Genomic DNA, 22,099 nt, shown 5'->3' on the forward strand with positions numbered 1-22,099 from the left:
CATGGTCACCTGTGCTGATGAGCTCTGCATGGTCACCTGCAGCTTGCCACGCTGGCCAAACAGGAAATGAGATTCAAAAGTTCGCGGTTCTTTTCCTGTCTACCTGGCCAGTGCATCTGAGTTGAGAGTGCTGTCCAGAGCGGTGAGAATGGAGCACTCTGGGATAGCTCCTGGAGGCCAATACCATCGAATTGTGCCCACAGTACCCCAAATTCGAGCCGGCAACGTCGATTTAAGCGCTAATCCACTTGTCAGGGGTGGAGTAAGGAAATCGATTTTAAGAGCCCTTTAAGTCGAAATAAAGGGCTTCATTGTGTGGACGGGTGCAGGTTTACATCGATTTAACGCTGCTAAATTCGACCTAAAGTCCTAGTGTAGACCAGGGCAGAATGAGAACAAAAGACATGCTAGGCAGGGAGATGCTTAAGCTAGACAATGGGAGATGCTGATGATTGGGGGGAAGAGGTGTTAAGCCCTTCCCCTGTCATGGAGATAGGTGCCTAAATCTGGCTGTAGGGAGGCACCTATCTCTGCTTAGTAATCCATGAACACGAACCAGCCACATAGAGTCAGGCAGTTTAAGTGCTTCCAGTATACTCCAAATATGTCGAACAATTGCAGATGGACTTCAAAGAAACTGAGGACCACTTACTGCACCTCATATACTCCAGAAGAGACCATCTCAGACAAGAAATCATCACATGCTCTCACACATTGAAGGAAAAAAACAAGGAAAGTTACCTGGAAATCATGCAAGAAATCCAAAACAACTATAAAAAAAACTGATGACAGGGATCCAACACAAAAATAAAAAGTGGAATCAACTACAACTACTCAATGACCCACAGAACACCATCTCCAGTATCCACCACATGGATGCTACATGACACCCAATCATCACCAGTTTATCAAGACTGCCTCGCACTGGAACTGAATTATCTTTATTCTCTAAGGGACTGATATTCTGCCCCACCACAGAACCGGATCCCATCCTAACATGGAGAACTAGAAAAATTCTTCCACCATCTCTGCCTTAAAGAATCCTTTCACAACAGTGACAACACTACTCACAATTACCACATCCCCACCAACAATCATAAGAAAAAAGAATCATCTGTCTGGATACCACAGAGCAGACGAAACCACACTCTTGATCACTACACTGATTACTTCAGGAAAAAAGATTGTCTGTCTGCAAAATCCTTAACAAACATCTCATCCACCAGAATCTCTCCACCACCTGGAGGACAGCCATACAGTCCCTGAAATCTAACCACCAGATAGTGATCAAACCAGCAGATAAAGTGCATGCCATCGTAGTCCTCAACTGTGATGACTATGTTAACAAGGCTGTGGTGGGGTGTCCACTCCACAAAATGCCTGAAGAGGTAAATGAGGCCAATTAACCTTAGGCTGCACCTGGAGGAAACCTAGGGAGTGCTAGGGTCTAATTACAGATGAAATCCAGTTAGGGGAAGGAGCTTGGCAGGATCTACAAAGAGAGGAAGTTGGCAGGTTGGAGGAGGAAAACCGGCAGTTTCACTCCCTGATACAAAGGGGGAAGAGCAGGAACCTGCAAGGACAGAGCGGGAAGCAGTCCATGGAAGGAGCAGTGAGGGCCGGGAGAATAAAAGCCCAGAGCTGCTGGGTTGAGGGTCTCTGGACGGGAACTCGGTGTAGAGGGCGGGCCCAGGTTCCACTACCAGCCACTGGGGGAGTGGCACAGACCAGGCAGTGAGCAGTGGACTGCCTGGGACAGTTTACCTCAAAGGACTTGTGATACCCCAGAAGGGTGGGGTGGGAAGGAGAACTTTAATGTGACTTATTTGGAGGACTAAGCTATGAAGAGACCAGTGCTGCTGCTCCCGGCACACAAGACCCAGACAGTCCCAGCATATCTGGCCACATCATTCTTCCTGAAGGAATACTCATACAAACCATCCTCAAATCACTCACCACACAAAGGGCCAGCTTCCTCCAGGACACAACTGACTTCCTCCACAGACTCTGCAATATTCATAACCTCCCTCAGAACAACATGTTTGCCATGATGGATGTCACTTCCCTATTCACCAACATCCCTCACAAAGATGGTATATCTGCCTGCCTCAAATATTTATAAGGCAATGGACAACTCTCAGATATCCACCCCAAACACATCACTAAACTCAAATATTTCATCCTCACCCATAGCAATTTTACATTCAGCAACAAACACTTTCCCCAAACCATGGGAACAGCCATGGGTATTGGGATGGCTCCCCAGTATTCCAACCTCTTCTTGGGCCACCTTGAAGAAGAATTTCTGGTCAAATATACCATGAAACCAATAATATACCTGAGATACATCAATGATATTTTCATCTTCTGGACAGACGGCTTAAACTCCCTCATAGATTTCTGCCACAACTTCAACAACCACCACCCATCCACTAAAATCTCTCTGGAACTCTCCCACACTAGCATCAACTGCCTGGACACCACAATCAGCTTCAACAATGTCTATACTACAAAATTATGTCGACCTAAGTTACATCAACATGCAGCCACTGCAGAAAGCCAATCGCTTTTGCACATCCACACTACACTCCTTGTGTCGGCAGTGTGCGTCCTCACCAGGAGCACTTGCACCAATTTAACTGTCAGTATGGGGTATTGTGGGACAGCTTCTGAAAGCCAGCCACTGTCGCTGTAAGCAACGCAGTGTCTACACTGACAGTGTATCGACCTAACTATGTCCACCTAAGTGCTATGCCTCTCGCGGAGGTGGAGTTATTAAGTCGGCATAGTTACGTCAATAGGAGTGACATTTTAGTGTAGACACTTACAGAATTAGGTCGATGTAAACTGCATTAAGTCACCAGGGCTAGTATTTAGGTCGACATAGCTAGGTCGACGCAGTGTCAGTGTAGACGCTGTATTGCTTTCATCAACTGTTGGTGGCTTCCCAAAGCCGTCCCAAATGCCCCACTCTGACAATTAAATTGGTGCAATTGGTGCACACCGCCAATAAAAGGAGCATAGCATGGACATGCAAAAGCGATTGAATTACTGCAATGACTGTATGTCGACGTAATTTAGGTGAACATAATTTTGTAGTGTAGACGTACCTTGTGAGAATGGCTTAGGTGGCTGCCTCACTCCATGGAAAACAGCCAGATGAGGAAGTGTTGGTGCTGTTGCTACCCACCTTAAAACTTTTAGCCCAGTGATTAGCGCACTTGCCTGGATGTGGGAGACCCAGGTTCAGTTCTCTCCTTCTCTGCCACAGGTGAGAGAAAGGATTTGAACAAGGGTCTCCCACATCTCAGAAGAGTGCTCTAACCATTGATCTAAGGAAGCTGTTCTCTGAAAGATACAATAACGACAAAAGGTATTGTTGTATTACTCTTATTAGCTTATACTGGACTCTTAGAAGTGCTTTTCATTCACACAGGAGAAGAGATACAAATTATGTCATTTGAGAGCACACAAAAATTCAGCTGACTAATAAAGTATTATTACAATCTGACAGCATAAAGCCTAATCAAAGAGCCTTTTACGTATTGAAGTGTCACAAAGCACTTAGTTGGATTTCCTTAATAAAAGGCGTTTATTGCAGAAGTTTCCGAGGTACAATAGATATCAAAACAGTACTCACCCATATCCAGAAGTTCCTCTTTTCATCAGCTGTCAGCAGAGTAGCAATTTTTTTCTAGATCCAGAGCTTACCCCACACATTTCTAGTCAGTATGAATACAGCAGATACAAGGATTCTATTTTTACCAATGTGCATACTTTCTAGAACTCAAATCTTTAACTGATGGTTTAATTCACTGTGCAAAAACCATCTACAACAGTCAATTACCAATTTTAGAACTGGGCTGGATCAAATTGAGCCTACTCACATGCTGTACATAATATTTCAAACAAAAATATACAGCCCTCAAGAACAATATAAAACTATTTACTTTATCGAATCCAGGATAGTACTACAGACCTATTGACTAAAAGGTTGTCCTTAGATGAGCAAGTATAACAGACTATAGACATTAGGGAACTGAGATTTATCTGAAACGAGATAACTATGTATAGGCAGGCAAGACCTTGGGGCAAATATTACAGTGAAGGAGGAAATCTGGCCTTTAATGGAATAAATCAGAAAAATCAATAGACCAAAAAGAAATCTGGAAACCAAGTTGAAGGTTGAAGCGCTACTAGAAAAAGTCAGATTAAATGGTTCAATTAATTAAGAAAACAGTGAAAAGAGCAAAATAGCCACAGTTAGATCAAATTGTTCTTGATTTCTCAGTGACTCCATCATAAGAGATTTCATAAGCAATACTGCATTTTAATGTATCTGCATTTTCCAAAATGGATCACCAGTTCATACAGCAATTACATGAACAGATGAAACAAACACAAACCTTCAAGAAACAATTAAGCATAAAGACAGATAAAATTGGAAATAAATCCACAGAATATTTAATATAATGCCAATAAAAATGAGCAACAGCATCAGGAAAAAGTCAGATGGAGTCAGTAAACTATGTGGTAACTAATAGTAAACTGGCTAGATTATCCAGGCCAGCTGAAGTGATCTGAGGGAAAGTCCAAAGTGCGGGGGGCACAGACTTCCAATAGACCTCAGGAATTATTTCAGAAGCTGTGATCAACCAGAAACAGAGGGGCCCTGGCCACATACCCTACATGGTGGGAGGGCTCTGTGTGTGTTTGGGAGTTACTATAATGGCTCCACACAACTGAACAATTCTTCTATGACAACAGAGATTATTTACCCACCCACGCATACACCCTCCCTATCCTGGTAGAACTGGCCCAAGAGGTTCCCCACTGGAGCCCACAAGGACTGTCACAGGGAATTAATATTTAGTTGGTTTTTTTATATAAGTTCTTCCCAAAATCTTGTAAAATGTAAACTATCTTCTGTCTAAGTTAAGGGCCCACACCTGAAAGTCAGTAGGGACCTATGAATGACTAAACATGACTTGTTTGAAGGATTGGGCCATATTATATGTGTAAGAATTGTTAGATAGGAAATACTCAATAATATCCAAGTCCTTCCAAGCAAGCACAAAACAGTCTCAACCACCTGTTAGCTGCCAGAGTCCTGGAGTCCTATCTGTCAGACTTCTGGCCAGGGAGCAGTACAAGGACAGCAGTTGTTGCATTGGTGGATGATCTCCCTACTGTCTACAGACTAAGTAAATACTTATGCATTCCTTTGGACCTATCTCTGGCATTTGATACTGCTGTTCACCAAATACTCCCATCCTGCCTCTGAGAAGCTGCAGGGTGAACAGAAACACCCTGAAATGGCTCATGTCCAGACCAAACCCAGAGGATGTTATGAGCAACTGTTCTATCTCTTAAATCTTCACCAGCAGAATCCTACAAATCTCAATCCTCTTTCCTCATTCAACATCTACATGAAACCATCAGGAGAGTTAGTGAGACAACACAGACTGAAATGCCAACCATATACAGATAATATACAGATAATACCCAGTTCTGCAACTCCTCTACACTGAATGTAAATAGCACCATCTAACAGCTTTCTGCTTGCCTAGCTGAGATCAGCACCTGCATGAAAAACAATTGGCTAAAGCTAAACCTAAGGCAAGAAAGGCAATATCAGCAAGAAGAGAGAAGCATGTCAAAGAATTTGCCTGCTCTAGGACCTCCCACTGTTGATCCCTCAGAATGTTAGGTTGGTTTGTAGACTTGGATTTCTTTTGGACTCCTCATTTTGTTGATGCTCAAAAGCCATGATGACAAGCTGTGCTCATTTCCTTCTGTGACTAGCTAGAAGACTGCACCCCGGTGCCCTTGCTACCTCTCCCCAACCACATGGAATAAAGGAAACAGAGCAGGACCTCTGGGGTGTAAGCAGTGATGAGCTGCAAAAATCTTAACAACGGGTTCCCTCCTCACCCCATGAGGGGGTCATTGCCCATCCCAGCCCCCTGGGACTCCTGCCCCCGGGACTCCTGCCCCATCCAACCCCCCCGTGTTCCTTGATGCCCCCCCAGGACCCCTGCCCCATCCACCCCCCTTCCCTGTCCCCTGACTGCCCCCAGAACCGGGCAGGAGGGTCCGTGGGCCACCGTAGTGGGTGCCCATCCCACCCCTAAGAGGCAGAGGCACCTGCTGGGGGGCGAGGTGGGGAGTCCTGGCGGTTCTTACCTGGGGCAGCTCCCAGGAAGCATCCGGCAGATCCCTCTGGCTCCTAGGGGCGGGGGAGCGTAGCTAGGGGGGGAGCAGGGGGAGCAGCTGCTCCCCCACTGATTACATCAAAAGTGGTGCCTTAGGTGCTGACTCCCTGGGTGCTTTGGGGCTGGAGTACCCACAGGAAAAACTGGTGGGTGCAGGCCCAGGGAGGCGGAGGTGACCTGGGGCGGGGAGCGGTTCCCCTGCGCACTCCCCCCCACATGGGTTACCTGCTGTGGTGCGGGCGGCCCTCCTTTGCCCCCCGCCCCTCCCCCGAGCTCACTTCCGCTCTGCCTCCCTGGGCCTGAGCGGAAAGCTGCAGCTTGCATCTCAGCCTGCCCTGGCTTCCCACGTGGACAGCTGATTCGCGGGAAGCCTGGGGGGGCGGAGAAGCAGAGCGGGGCAGCGCATTCAGGGGAGGAGGCGGAGAGGAGGTGAGGTGAGCTGGGGCCGGGGGTGTGTGCTCTGCACACACCAAATTTTCCCCTTGGGAGCTTCAGGGCTGGAACACCCATGGAGTCAGCGCCTAACTTTTGGCCAGTTAAATTTAGAAGCCCTTTTAGAACCGGTTGTCCCTCACGGAACAACCGGTTCTAAAAGGGCTTCTAAATTTAACAACCGTTCTAGTGAACCGGTGCGAACCGGCTCCAGCTCACCACTGGGTGTAAGCCAGACCCTCTGAGCACTAGTAACTTTCCTTAGCAACAGCTGAGAGCAGCCGCTCTGGGGCAGGGAAGACAAACAGAGTTCCCTGCTCTCCTGGACCTAGATTCCAGTGAGGGGAAATTCCTCTAAAGACACCCACCCACTCCAGGGCAGTAAATCACTTCCCTGCCCTTCAGCCACAAGGGAGGGACAACACAAAGCAGGACCTCCTCTTGGGTGAAGCCAGCCTTTGGGAAGAACAAGGACTGCCTGAGCAGCAGCAGGGCGGCCGCAAGCTCATCCAGAGGATATTGCTGGATGGCAGGGTCAGCAGCAGACTACTTTTTACAGTTTGAACTCTGGACGTTTTCTGTCTGCTGACTGGTTTGTTGCCTTAGTCTCCTCCCACCTCTGTCGTTTACAATTCTTCTGCTGGCAGCCTCACTTTTCCATCCTTCGTTTCCTCCCTCCTCTTCTTATCTCCCCTTATCACCATCCCACTTCCTTCCATTCCCCTCCTTCCTTTTCCACCACTCCCTTGCTCCTGTATATTCACTTCTGCTGCCATTACCTCTCAACCACCCCCTTGCCTTCATAAGAAGTAGAAAAAGAAATGGATATACAAGCTGTGTGCATAATCTCTCTGATCCCTTTGTTTCATCCCTTTCCCCAGACTTTGTCTAGGTTTTGTATTTCAAGGTTCCAAGTTCTTCAGCGAAAGGTCTATGACTATGTGTTTGTACAACACTTAGTCCAATGGAGCAACACCGGGGTCTTTGGGGCCTACTTCAATATAAATTCTAAGGCCTAGGTTTTCAAAACTGAGTACTAGGGTTGCCAGGCGTCCGGTTTTTGACTGGGCGTTCTGGTCGAAAAGGGACCCTGGCAGCTCCAGTCAGCACAGCTGATGGACTGCTAAAAGTCCGGTTAGCTGCAGCGGCTGGTTCCTCACGGCTCTCAGAAGCGGCTGGTATGTCCTTCTTCCTTCTAGGCATAGGTGTGGCCAGGGGGGCTCTGCATGCTGCTTCTGCCCATGGTGCAGGTGCCTCCCTGACCTTTGGCTCTGCAGCTCCCATTGGCCAGGAACTGGCAGAGCCCCCGGCCCTGTTTGTCCCTGCACCGAGGAGACAGAGGGACATGTTGCCGCTTCCTGGGAGCTGCCTGAGGTAAGCACCCCCCAGAGCCCGCTCCTCCCTTACCCCAACCCCTTTCCCCTGCCCTGAGCTCCCTCCCACATCCAAACTCCCTGCCCCAGTCCTGAGCCTCACTGTGAACCCCTCGGCTCCAGCCCGGAGTTCCCTCCAGCACCCAAACTCCCTCCCACTCCCAAACCCCCTGACCAAGCCCAGAGCTCCCTCCCACACTCTGAAGCCCTCAACCCCACACCCCAGCCCAGTGCCCCCTCCTGTACCCCAAACCCCTCATCCCCAGCCCCAGCCCAGAGCCCACAACCCCAGCTGGACCCCCCCCTCCCCCCATCCCAACCGCCTGCCCCAGCCCAGAGCTTCCTCCCAAATCCTGAACCCCTCATTTCTGGCCCCAGCCTGGAAACTGCACTCCCAGCCCAGAGCCCCCTTCCACACCTCAGCCCCCTGCCCCAGCCCAGAGCCCCCTCCTGCACTCCAAAACCCTCATCCTTGGCCCCACCCCAGAGTCCGCACCCCCAGCCGGAGCCCTCACCCCTTCCTGCACCCCAACCCCCTGCCCCAGCCCGGTGAAAATAAGCAAGTGATGGAGTGATCAGGGGTGGGGCCTCAGAGAAGAGGTGGGGCAGGGGCGGGGCCTTCAGGATGTTCCGTTTTCTGCAATCAGAAAGTTGGCAACCCTACTGAGTACTAATTTGTACTAACTTTATAAAGTGTTGAGCACCCAGCCTCGATTATCAGGCCCCATTAAGCTCCCTCAAGCTGGGCACCCAAAATCTCTAGGTGCTTTTGAAAATTCTACTTCAATGAATCATAGCCACAATGCTTACATAATACAGAGAGTGTTTCTCTCTTCTTTTCTCCCTTCCCTTTGGTTGGCTTTGCTACTTCAATTAATGTGGTATTTACCGGAAGCTTCCATTAAAAAAATAAATTTTAAAAAAGTGTCTCACAATTGCAGCTGTACTTGAGCACTATTTTAAGACTTAACAATTTCATTAAACCTTTTCTTACTTCAGACATATATTAAGTAATACCTATTCTTTAAAGAGGAAAGCATGTCATTAGACAAAAAGCTCCAAATGCTTAAGATCATACTAAAATAGGCATTTTGTTTGTTCAGCAGCACATATCACTGTAGGTCTAAGCTCACTGCATATTTAGTGTATTTATAAAACCACTCCACTTAAATTGCTTCTCTTTCCTTAGCACGTGTTTTAATACTCCTGAATAAAGAACATTCTTTTAAAGCTAAAAATAGTTCAGTTTTGGTCAGCATTCAATGACTAGTGAGGGGACGATAAAGCAAGTCAGGGGAAAGTTCTGCATGTTCTTCTAAGGTTTAAAGGCAGGTTTTTGTGTTTATTTATTTGCTTTTAAAAAGAACAATTTCATATCATAAGAATTTCTATTAGCGATTTGATGGACTAAGTGTTGATTATTTCAATATTTTCAAAATTTGTCTGTACATGGGTAAAAAACTATCTGTTCACAGATAAAGAATTTAGGTCAGTTGTTCCTATCTCCTATTAAAGTCACTGGGAGTTGAGATCACTCTGCACCAGATAGGATCAGGGCCATATTTCGGTTTTTATGGTAATTTCTATTCATAGTTAGAAACAAATACACTCAAAAAAACCTACTTGAGACCACATTAAGATTTCATCGTCAAGCACTCAAAGGTTAGTGCAACCTTAATTCAATTCCCTTGTGCATTTGCATTATGATACTGTTTTTAATTACATGATGGTACACTATTTTTACTAGACAGTCCTAGTTTACGTGCCCAATCAGTCCTTGTCAACCCTTCCAGGCTCTCCGTCTGAGGCCCCGTCTCTCCCCACTCTCCCCGTCTCTCCCCACCAGTCTCCTTGCTCAGCCAGTCCCTGTCGTCCCTGCTCCATGCCCCCGGTCAGTTTTCCCCTCCCAGGTCCTCATCTGATCTGTCTCTACCCTCTCTCCAGCTTCCTGTTGTTTCCCCTCATGCTCATGGGCGGCAGGTATCAAAGGCAGGGGAAGGCTAAGCCTACACAAACTGCCAGCATGTCCCCACCCACAATGCACCCCAACCTCCCTCCTGCTTCCCACCGCACTCTTCTGTGGGTGTGGCTCTTCCTTCCCATGTGGCCGGGGCCCCAGGCCAGTGGCGCCAGAACCAGAGCCTGGCCCAACCACTTTTCACCAGGGCGGATCCCGCCCCCTTCCCCTCCTCTTCCCCAAGCGGCCCCACCTCCGGCTGGGCCAGCGTGGAGCCCAGGCAGCTGTGGGGAGCTGCGGTGGACCCTCCACCTGCCCATGGTGCGGGGGAGCTGAGAGCAGCCTCTGGCCCGTGTCCCTGCCCCCTGGGCTCCCCGGCCACCTGGGGCAAGAGGAGGGTCTGCAACTCCATGCCAGCTCCCCACAGCTGCCTCTGCAGCTCTCCCCGACCTGGCTCTGGCTCTGGCTCTGGCCAGGGGGAGGGGCTCAGAGCCACAGCCCAGCCATGGTAAGAGCCGCGTGGGCAGCTCTGAGGAGCCACGGAGTTGCAGACCCTCCTCCTTCCGCAGCTGGGCGGGGAGCCTGAGAGGTGGGGACACAGGCTGGGGGCTGCTTGGGCCCACCGCCCAGGGCAGGTAGAGGGTCTGCCGTGGCTCCCTACAGCTGCCCGCCCAGCTGCGGCTCTGAGGCTCCCGCTCCCCTCCACCAGCTAGAGCTGGGTTGGGGAGAGCTGCTTCTGCGAGAGGTCTTCTTTCACCTCAGGCATTCCCCGCCCCCTACCCTTTTGGAAAGGATCCGGCACCTGGGGCTAGCCTACAACCAGGGACTCTGGGAGGTCGGAGCCGGTGCTCGTGCTGCCTGCCCACCTGGCGCTCTGGGGTTGGGGGGATGGGTGCTCAGGCAGCCTGGGACTGGTGGGGTGGGGGTCTCTGAGCTCTGAGGGGGAAGGAGGGTGGGAGGGGAGGAGTGGGGCCTGGGGCAGAAGGGATGGGTCAGCTGCGGAGTAGCCTCCCCAAGCCTGCGGTTCACCTGGCGCCCATGCTCATGCTCCTATTTCCTGCCCTGTCCACCCCCGGCTCCCTGTTGCAGTCTCTTTTTCCAGTCATTCACAATTCTCCCCTTTCATCCCAGCTCCTCATTAGATCCATCTCCTCTCTCCCGCTAGGCCTATTTCCTTGCCACTGGTTTCCAGTCCCAATCTCCCCTTCTTCCTCCAGCTCCTTGTCCAATTTAAATGTTGTCTTCCCCTCCTCCCCCTACAAACTGGCTCCCATTTCCCGTCACCAGCTCCCAGTCTCCTTGCTGAACCAGTACCAACCTCCTTCCCCTTCCCCAACTCCCAGTCTCCTTGTCCACTCAGTCACAGGCTCTCTTTTCCCCACCTCAGATCTCAGTCCCAGTCTCCTTGTCCAATCAGTCCCAGTCTGTCTCCCCACAACTTCCAGTCACAGTTTCTCTTTTCCTGCCCCCTACCAAAGTCCTTGTCTCACCAGACTTTCTGTCCCAATCTACTTCTTTCTCTCCCCTCAGTATGGCTCTTGTGCCCTTTGCATTGGAATTGGACGGCTTCCTCCTCCACTCTGCTTGTGTGCCATCAGGGAGGCACTGAGAGCCCAGAAGATGGAGGCTCCCTACTCCCAGTTCCAGCACCTGGCCCTGAGCAGCTGGGAGCTGCAAATTATGGGAAGAGCCAGCTTTGCCACTCTAACCCAGGAATGCAGTGTGCTCAGTCACTCTGAGAGGGATGGCACACATGCAGGCCAGTCACGTGTAGGAGCTATGAGGGGATGGAGCATGTTCAACTGCTGTGTGGGAATAGCAGATCACATGCAGGAGCTGCGAGGCAATGGTGCATGCTCAGTGAGGATGGAATCTTCAGAGATTTTAGCTGCTAAACTCTAAGAAGTCTTTACTGAGTATGTGTCAAGTGAGATTTTTCAAAGGCTTGTAACTTGGCCGAAGTTGGTCAGATTTTCATGAGGATGGCAAAAAGCACATCCCTGATACATAGTCCACATCACTGCCAAATTTCAAGTCCCTACTCCAAACTAGGAGTGCTACAGCTTCTCAAAGAAAAGGTTGCCATAGATTTTTTTTTAACATTGCCAAACAATATATATTTTTCTGTAGCCTCACTCTGAGAAACTGCAGAACAGATTTAACAGAACGTATCCTTATAAATTCAGCTTGAGGCAGACAACCAGGATGGAACATTTTACCCCAAAAGTTCAAGTTTGACAAAGTTATAAGCAACTGAGAAAGGGTCTTATAATCGGAATTGTCAGACAACCTTAATAACATGTGGTGTTACCAATCTCACCTATAATAAAAAGAGAAATAGTATGCAGGGAATCAAGTCGATGGGCACTTGTTGGGGTGCCAGGAGACCTATATTCTATTCATGCCTCTGCCGCTGACCTGCTGCGTGTGCTTGGGCAGGTCACATCACTGCTTTATACCTCAGTTTCCCATCTGTAAATGGGGATAATGATACATACCTTCCTTTGTAAAGTGCATTGAGATCTATGGATAAAAAGCACTATGTGAGAATCAACAGTAAAATTTTCAAAAGTGCTTAAATTACTTAGAAGCCTAAGTCCCATTTTCAAAAGTGACATAGCACTTATTGCAAGTCTCATTCAAAGTCAATGGGACTTAGGCCCTTAGGGTATGTCTACACTATGGAATAAGGTCGAATTTATAGAAGTTGTTTTTTTAGAAATCGGTTTTATATATTCGAGTGTGTGTGTGTCCCCACAGAAAATGCTCTAAGTGCATTAAGTGCATTAACTCGGCGGAGTGCTTCCACAGTACCAAGGCTAGAGTCGACTTCCAGAGCGTTGCACTGTGGGTAGCTATCCCACAGTTCCCGCAGTCTCCACTGCCCATTGGAATTCTGGGTTGAGATCCCAATGCCTGATGGGGCTAAAACATTGTCGCGGGTGGTTCTGGGTACATATCGTCAGGCCCCCGTTCCCTCCCTCCCTCCGTGAAAGCAAGGGCAGACAATCGTTTCGCGCCTTTTTTCCTGAGTTACCTGTGCAGACGCCATACCACTGCAAGCATGGAGCCCGCTCAGGTAACCGTCACCCTATGTCTCCTGGGTGCTGGCAGACGCGGTACGGCATTGCTACACAGTAGCAGCAACCCCTTGCCTTGTGGCAGCAGACGGTACAGTACGACTGGTAGCCGTCATCGTCATGTCCGAGGTGCTCCTGGTCACCTCTGTGAGGTCGATCAGGAGCGCCTGGGCAGACATGGGCGCAGGGACTAAATTTGGAGTGACTTGACCAGGTCATTCTCTTTAGTCCTGCAGTCAGTCCTATTGAACCGTCTTATGGTGAGTGGGCAGGCGATATAGACTGCTAGCAGTCGTACTGTACCGTCTTCTGCCGAGCAGCCATGAGATGTGGATGGCATGCAGTCCTTCTGCACCGTCTGCTGCCAGCCAAAGATGTAAAAGATAGATGGAGTGGGTCAAAACAAGAAATAGACCAGATTTGTTTTGTACTCATTTGCTTCCCCCCCCTCTCCTGTCTAGGGGACTCATTCTTCTAGATCACACTGCAGTCACTCACAGAGAAGGTGCAGCGAGGTAAATCTAGCCATGTATCAATCAGAGGCCAGGCTAACCTTCTTGTTCCAATAAGGACAAAAACTTAGGTGCACCATTTCTTATTGGAACCCTCCGTGCAGTCCTGCCTGAAATACTCCTTGATGTAAAGCCACCCGCTTTGTTGATTTTAGCTCCCTGAAGCCAACCCTGTAAGCGCCGGTCCCGGCGTCAGAGCAACGGCAAACAATCGGGCATCTGAGAGTGCTGTCCAGAGCAGTCACAATGGAGCACTCTGATGGGGCTAAAACATTGTCGCGGGTGGTTCTGGGTACGTATCGTCAGGCCCCCGTTCCCTCCCTCCCTCCGTGAAAGCAAGGGCAGACAATCATTTCGCGCCTTTTTTCCTGAGTTACCTGTGCAGACGCCATACCACGGCAAGCATGGAGCCCGCTCAGGTAACCGTCACCCTATGTCTCCTGGGTGCTGGCAGACGCGGTACGGCTTTGCTGCACAGTAGCAGCAACCCATTGCCTTCTGGCAGCAGACGGTGCAATACGACTGGTAGTCGTCCTCGTCGTGTCCGAGGTGCTCCTGGCCACGTCTGCTGGGAGCGCCTGGGCAGACATGGGCGCAGGGACTAAATTTGGAGTGACCTGACCAGGTCATTCTCTTTAGTCCTGCAGTCAGTCCTATTGAACCGTCTTATGGTGAGCGGGCAGGCGATACGGACTGCTAGCAGTCGTACTGTACCATCTTCTGCCAGGCAGGCAAGAGATGAGGATTGCTAGCAGTCGTATTGTACCATCTTCTGCCAGGCAGGCAAGAGATGAAGATGGCTAGCAGTCGTACTGTACCATCTTCTGCCGAGCAGCCATGAGATGTGGATGGCATGCAGTCCTTCTGCACCGTCTGCTGCCAGCCAAAGATGTAAAAGATAGATGGAGTGGGTCAGAACAAGAAATAAACCAGATTTGTTTTGTACTCATTTGCTTCCCCCCCTCCCCTGTCTAGGGGACTCATTCCTCTAGATCACACTGCAGTCACTCACACAGAAGGTGCAGCGAGGTAAATCTAGCCATGTATCAATCAGAGGCCAGGCTAACCTCCTTGTTCCAATAAGAACGATAACTTAGGTGCACCATTTCTTATTGGAACCCTCCGTGCAGTCCTGCCTGAAATACTCCTTGATGTACAGGCACCCCCTTTGTTGATTTTAGCTCCCTGAAGCCAACCCTGTAAGCCGTGTCGTCAGTCGCCCCTCCCTCCGTCAGAGCAACAGCAGACAATCGTTCCATGCCTTTTTTCTGTGCGGACGCCATACCAAGGCAAGCATGGAGGCCGCTCAGCTCACTTTGGCAATTAGGAGCACATTAAACACCACACGCATTATCCAGCAGTATATGCAGCACCAGAACCTGGCAAAGCGATACCGGGCGAGGAGGCGACGTCAGCGCGGTCACGTGAGTGATCAGGACATGGACACAGATTTCTCTGAAAGCATGGGCCTGCCAATGCATGCATGATGGTGCTAATGGGGCAGGTTCATGCTGTGGAACGCCGATTCTGGGCTCGGGAAACAAGCACAGACTGGTGGGACCGCATAGTGTTGCAGGTCTGGGACGATTCCCAGTGGCTGCGAAACTTTCGCATGCGTAAGGGCACTTTCATGGAACTTTGTGACTTGCTTTCCCCTGCCCTGAAGCACATGAATACCAAGATGAGAGCAGCCCTCACAGTTGAGAAGCGAGTGGCGATAGCCCTGTGGAAGCTTGCAACGCCAGACAGCTACCGGTCAGTTGGGAATCAATTTGGAGTGGGCAAATCTACTGTGGGGGCTGCTGTTATGCAAGTAGCTCACACAATCAAAGATCTGCTGATATCAAGGGTAGTGACCCTGGGAAATGTGCAGGTCATAGTGGATGGCTTTGCTGCAATGGAATTCCCTAACTGTGGTGGGGCTATAGACGGAACCCATATCCCTATCTTGGCACCGGAGCACCAAGCCGCCGAGTACATAAACGGCAAGGGGTACTTTTCGATAGTGCTGCAAGCTCTGGTGGATCACAAGGGACGTTTCACCAACATCAACGTGGGATGGCCGGGAAAGGTGCATGATGCTCGCATCTTCAGGAACTCTGGTCTGTTTCAAAAGCTGCAGGAAGGGACTTTATTCCCAGACCAGAAAATAACTGTTGGGGATGTTGAAATGCCTATATGTATCCTTGGGGACCCAGCCTACCCCTTAATGCCATGGCTCATGAAGCCGTACACAGGCAGCCTGGACAGTAGTCAGGAGCTGTTCGACTACAGGCTGAGCAAGTGCAGAATGGTGGTAGAATGTGCATTTGGACGTTTAAAGGCGCGCTGGCGCAGTTTACTGACTCGCTTAAACCTCAGCGAAACCAATATTCCCACAGTTATTACTGCTTGCTGTGTGCTCCACAATATCTGTGAGAGTAAGGGGGAGACGTTTATGGCGGGGTGGGAGGTTGAGGCAAATCGCCTTGCTGCTGGTTACACGCAGCCAGACACCAGGGCGGTTAGAAGAGCACAGGAGGGCGCGGTACGCATCAGAGAAGCTTTGAAAACCAGTTTCATGACTGGCCAGGCTACGGTGTGAAAGTTCTGTTTGTTTCTCCTTGATGAAACCCCCGCCCCTTGGTTCACTCTACTTCCCTGTAAGCTAACCACCCGCCTCTCCTCCCTTCAATCACCGCTTGCAGAGGCAATAAAGTCATTGTTGCTTCACATTCATGCATTCTTTATTCATTCATCACACAAATAGGGGGATGACTACCAAGGTAGCCCAGGAGGAGTGGTGGAGGAGGGAAGGAAAATGCCACACAACACTTTAAGCACAGCACTTTAAAAGTTTACAACTTTAAAATTTATTGAATGACAGCCTTCTTTTTTTTGGGCAATCCTCTGTGGTGGAGTGGCTGGTTGGCCGGAGGCCCCCCCACCGCGTTCTTGGGCGTCTGGGTGTGGAGGCTATGGAACTTGGGGAGGAGGGCGGTTGGTTACAGAGGGGCAGCAGTGGCAGTCTGTGCTCCAGCTGCCTTTGCTGCAGCTCAACCATACACTGGAGCATACTGGTTTGGTCCTGCAGCAGACTCAGCATTGAATCCTGCCTCCTCTCATCACGCTGCCGCCACATTTGAGCTTCAGCCCTGTCTTCAGCCCGCCACTTACTCTCTTCAGCCCGCCACCTCTCCTCCCGGTCATTTTGTGCTTTCCTGCACTCTGACATTATTTGCCTCCACGCATTCGTCTGTGCTCTGTCAGTGTGGGAGGACAGCATGAGCTTGGAGAACATTTCATCGCGAGTGCATTTTTTTTTCTTTCTAAGCTTCACTAGCCTCTGGGAAGGAGAAGATCCTGTGATCATTGAAACACATGCAGCTGGTGGAGAAAAAAAAAGGGACAGCGGTATTTAAAAAGACACAATTTTATAAAACAGTGGCTACACTCTTTCAGGGTAAACCTTGCTGTTAACATTACATACATAGCACATGTGCTTTCGTTACAAGGTCGCATTTTGCCTCCTCCCACCGCGTGACTACCCCCTCAACCTTCCCCCCTCCCTGTGGCTAACAGCGGGGAACATTTCTGTTTAGCCACAGGCAAACAGCCCAGCAGGAATGGGCTCCTCTGAGTGTCCCCTGAAGAAAAGCACTCTATTTCAACCAGGTGACCATGAATTATATCTCACTCTCCTGAGGATAACACAGAGAGATAAAGAACGGATGTTGTTTGAATGCCAGCAAACATACACTGCAATGCTTTGTTGTACAATGATTCCCGAGTACGTGTTACTGGCCTGGAGTGGTAAAGTGTCCTACCATGAAGGACGCAATAAGGCTGCCCTCCCCAGAAACCTTTTGCAAAGGCTTTAGGACTACATCTAGGAGAACCGCAAATGCCAGGGCAAAGTAATCCTTTCACATGCTTGCTTTTAAACCATGTATAGTATTTTAAAAGGTACACTCACCAGAGGTCCCTTCTCCGCCTGCTGGGTCCAGGAGGCAGCCTTGGGTGGGTTCGGGGAGTACTGGCTCCAGGTCTAGGGTGAGAAACAGTTCCTGGCTGTCGGGAAAACCGGTTTCTCCGCTTGCTTGCTGTGAGCTATCTACAACCTCCTCCTCCTCATCATCTTCTTCGTCCCCAAAACCTGCTTCCATATTGCCTCCATCTCCATTGAAGGAGTCAAACAACACGGCTGGGGTAGTGGTGGCTGAACCCCCTAAAATGTAATGCAGCTCATCATAGAAGCGGCATGTTTGGGGCTCTGACCCAGAGCGGCTGTTCGCCTCTCTGGTTTTCTGGTAGGCTTGCCTCAGCTCCTTCAGTTTCACGCGGCACTGCTTCGGGTCCCTGTTATGGCCTCTGTCCTTCATGCCCTGGGAGATTTTCACAAAGGTTTTGGCATTTCGAAAACTGGAACGGAGTTCTGATAGCACGGATTCCTCTCCCCAAACAGCGATCAGATCCCATACCTCCCGTTCGGTCCATGCTGGAGCTCTTTTGCGATTCTGGGACTCCATCATGGTCACCTGTGCTGATGAGCTCTGCATGGTCACCTGCAGCTTGCCACGCTGGCCAAACAGGAAATGAGATTCAAAAGTTCGCGGTTCTTTTCCTGTCTACCTGGCCAGTGCATCTGAGTTGAGAGTGCTGTCCAGAGCGGTCATAATGGAGCACTCTGGGATAGCTCCCGGAGGCCAATACCATCGAATTGTGTCCACAGTACCCCAAATTCGAGCTGGCAAAGTCGATTTAAGCGCTAATCCACTTGTCAGGGGTGGAGTAAAGAAATCGATTTTAAGAGCCCTTTAAGTCGAAATAAAGGGCTTCATTGTGTGGACGGGTGCAGGTTTACATCGATTTAACGCTGCTAAATTCGACCTAACGTCCTAGTGTAGACCAGGGCTTAGATATCTAAGCGCTTGTCTGTGCTATGGAGCCTTGGCCAGTATAGTTGTCTCAGCAGAGAGCCCCCTAGTGTAGTTGCAGTGTACGCCAGCAGAAGCAGTTTTGCCAGCATTACACCGACTCCCAAACAACAATAACTAAACTGACAGAAGCACTTTTTTGTCATCATAGTTGTGTCTAAGCTGGGGGGTTTGCCAGCATACCTATGTTGGCTCGGGGTGTGATTTTTTTCCCCACACTCATAGCCAACATAGCTAAATTTTATGTGCAAACCAGGCCTAAGTCAGACTTGAAAATGGGATTTAGGCTTCTAAATTGCTTAGGCTCTTTTGAAAACATTACCCTAAGTATTGTTATTTTTAATACGATTGCCATGCGGCATGAGGTTATATTCCATCATGTCTTGACTGGTGTCAAGGGACCTTGGAATTAGTAAGTATGGGAGACAACTTTCATACCAAAAATGTTCCACACTTACCTTGTTTAGTAATTAGAATGTATAAATCCTGTGTCTCACTGAGTGTCCTAGTCTGGCTGGCTCGTGCTCTAGAGGAAAGCAGTGATAGATAACCAGCATGTCCTCTGCAAAAGGATTCTTCCCTCTTCCTCTTCTTCCTTCTGTTTAGTATCTTAGAGGATGAAGTCCTTAAACAGCATTTATTATGAGAGATCCTGGGCCTTCCTGACATCCCTTTACAAATCTTTCTTCTAAAGTTTCAATTGAAAAAGCCTGAAACTGTATTAGTTCCTTAGCATAAGCCTTTGGTTCCAGGGAACCCTCTGTTGTGGGGGATTTGGGCAGCCATGGGTGCAGAAAGCCCAAGCAGTAAAGCACTTGCAGAGAGCTGGAACAACAATAGGGCATGTGCAGCCAGTGCAGGAGACAAACAGGGCTTCCACACAAGTGGTCCTGCGCCTTCAGCAGACACTCCAAGATTCACATGGATCTTGGGGATGTCCCTACTTCTTATTTTGGGATTCAAAAGAAACAAACCCTGCCCTCACTGGATGAACTGGAAGGAAATTCGGCAAGGAAACCACTCATGGAATTTTCCTCCCCCTCCACCCAGCCACCTCCATTACCTTTTTCTGTGGAAAAGGGAATCAAGCCCAGTATTTATAAACTACTTGCAAGGTATTTTGCTGCTGATCCTTTAGTTAACACTCCAAGATCAATTTAAAGATACATTTTAAGGGTTTTGACATTTTTTCTCTGTTTACTTACTATTTTAACCCCAATTTCCAGAACAATCCTAACTTTTCAGAGTCACTGTGCTAAAAGCTGATAGACTATAGGTCATGTGGGTATGGACAAGTACAGTTAATAGGAAAGTCAACATGACTGTTGGAAGAACAAGCAGAGAGAATGTTTTCTTAGTTATTTAGAGTGGGGAAAAAGAGACCTATCATCTTCATGAGCTCTTTTGCAGTTAAAACTGGAACAGGGCTCAACACCAGAGTCAGATCATTGAATTTTGTTGTTTGGGCCCAGCTCAGGCTAAAACACCTCAATGTCCTTTATAATATGAAGAGCCTTCCCAAAACCACAGTGCCACTCATACCAAGATAGTTTGTTATCTACTTTGTTGATTTACTGATAATTCAGATGGAAGGCATTCCAAGCACATGCTTAAATCAAACTGACTTCATAGAATCATAGAAGAATCATAGAAGATTAGGGTTGGAAGAGAACTCAGGAGGTCATCTAGTCCAACCCCCTGCTCAAAGCAAGACTAACCCCAACTAAATCATCCCACCCAGGGCTTTGTCAAGCTGGGCCTTAAAAAGCTCTAAGGATGGAGATTCCACCACCTCCCTAGGTAACTCATTCCGGTGCTTCACCACCCTCCTAGTGAAATAGTTTTTCCTAATAGCCAACCTAGACCTCCCCCACTGCAACTTGAGACCATTGCTCCTTGTCCTGTCATCTGCCACCACTTTAAACAGCCTAGCTTCATCCTCTTTGGAACCCCTCTTCAGGTAGTTGAAGGCTGCTATCAAATCCCCCCTCACTCTTCTCTTCTGCAGACTAAATAAGTCCAGTTTCCTCAGCCTCTCCTCATAAGTCATGTGCTCCAGCCCCCTAATAATTTTTGTTGCCCTCTGCTGGACTCTCTCCAATTTGTCCACATCCCTTCTGTAGTGGGGGGCCCAAAACTGGCCTCACCAGTGCCGAACAGAGGGGAATAATCACTTCCCTTGATCTGCTGGCAATGCTCCTACTAATGCAGCCCAATATGCCGTTAGCCTTCTTGACAACAAGAGCACACTATTGACTCATATCCAGCTTCTCATCCACTCTAATCCCCAGGTCCTTTTCTGCAGAACTGCCTCTTAGCCAGTTGGTCCCCAGCTTGTAGCAGTGCATGGGATTCTTCCGTCCTAAGTGCAGGACTCTGCACTTGTCCTTGATGAACCTCATCAGATTTCTTTCAGCCCAATCCTCCAATTTGTCTAGGTCACTCTGGACCCTATCCCTACCCTCCAGCGTATCTACCTCTCCCCCCAGCTTAGTGTCATCTGCGAACTTGCTGAGGGTGCAATCCATCCCATCATCCAGATCATTAATTAAGATGTTGAACAAAACTGGCCCCAGGACAGACCCCTGGGGCACTCCGCTTGATACCAGCTGCCAACTAGACATCGAGCCGTTAATCACTACCCATTCAGCCAGATGATCTAGCCAGCTTCTAGCCACCTTATAGTCCATTCATCCAATCTATACTTTTTTAACTTGCTAGCAAGGATACTGTGGGAGACTGTATCAAAAGCTTTGCTAAAATCAAGATATATCACATCCACCGCTTTTCCCATATCCATAGAGCCAGTTATCTCATCGTAGAAGGCAATCAGGTTGGTCAGGCATGACTTGCCCTTGGAGAGTCCATTTGACTGTTCCTGATCACCTTCCTCTCCTCCAAGTGCTTCAAAATGGATTCCTTGAGGACCTAACTCCATGATTTTTACAGGGACTGAAGTGAGGCTGACCGGTTTGTAGTTCCCCGGATTCTCCTTCTTCCATTTTTCAAAGTTAAGACGTTGAGCATTCTAGCCTTGATCCAACAAGCACATGGATATCACTCTAAGGCTCTGAGTATTGGGGGGGTAGCCCTGTTAGTCTGTATCCACAAAATCAACAAGGAGTCCGGTGGCACCTTAAAGACTAACAGATTTATTTGGGCATAAGCTTTTGTGGGTAAAAAACCACTTCATCAGATGCATGTAGTGAAAATTAGAGATGCAGGCATTATATACTGACATGAAGAGAAGGGAGTTACCTCACAAGTGGAGAACCAGCCACTCCCAGTCCCTATTCAAGCCCAAATTAATGGTGCTAAATTTGAAAATGAATTTTAGTTCTGCAGTTTCTCTTTGAAGTCTGTTTCTGAAGTTTTTTTGTTCAAGTAGGGCTACTTTTAAATCTGTTATAGAATGTCCAGGAAGATTGAAGTGTTCTCCTAAGGCTCTGAGTAGTCCTATTGGGAATTTACTGGGACCACTCACAGGTTTAAAGTTAAGCATGTGTTTAAGTACTTTGTTATATTGGGAACAGAGGGCTCATCACATTTCAGGATTGAATCCTTAAATGCTGTGTTGATTCAGGGCCTAAATCAGTTTCACTAGGGTTTGCAAT

General features: G+C 48.7%; 1 protein-coding gene across 1 annotated transcript; it reads right to left on the bottom strand.

Moving 5' to 3' along the window:
• Positions 1–16,354: 16,354 nt before the first annotated feature.
• On the bottom strand, positions 16,355–18,234 carry LOC140905380 (uncharacterized). The gene is made up of 2 exons (XM_073328621.2): positions 17,525–18,234; positions 16,355–16,935 (listed from the first exon to the last, which is right to left on the bottom strand). The coding sequence occupies exons 1-2, from the start codon at positions 18,105–18,107 to the stop codon at positions 16,415–16,417; spliced, it is 1,104 nt and encodes a 367-aa protein (XP_073184722.1). The 5' UTR covers positions 18,108–18,234; the 3' UTR covers positions 16,355–16,414.
• Between the last annotated feature and the right edge of the window lie 3,865 nt (positions 18,235–22,099).

Source organism: Lepidochelys kempii, chromosome 1, assembly GCF_965140285.1.
Source record: "Lepidochelys kempii isolate rLepKem1 chromosome 1, rLepKem1.hap1, whole genome shotgun sequence".
In the NCBI taxonomy this organism is placed as follows: domain Eukaryota; kingdom Metazoa; phylum Chordata; order Testudines; family Cheloniidae; genus Lepidochelys; species Lepidochelys kempii.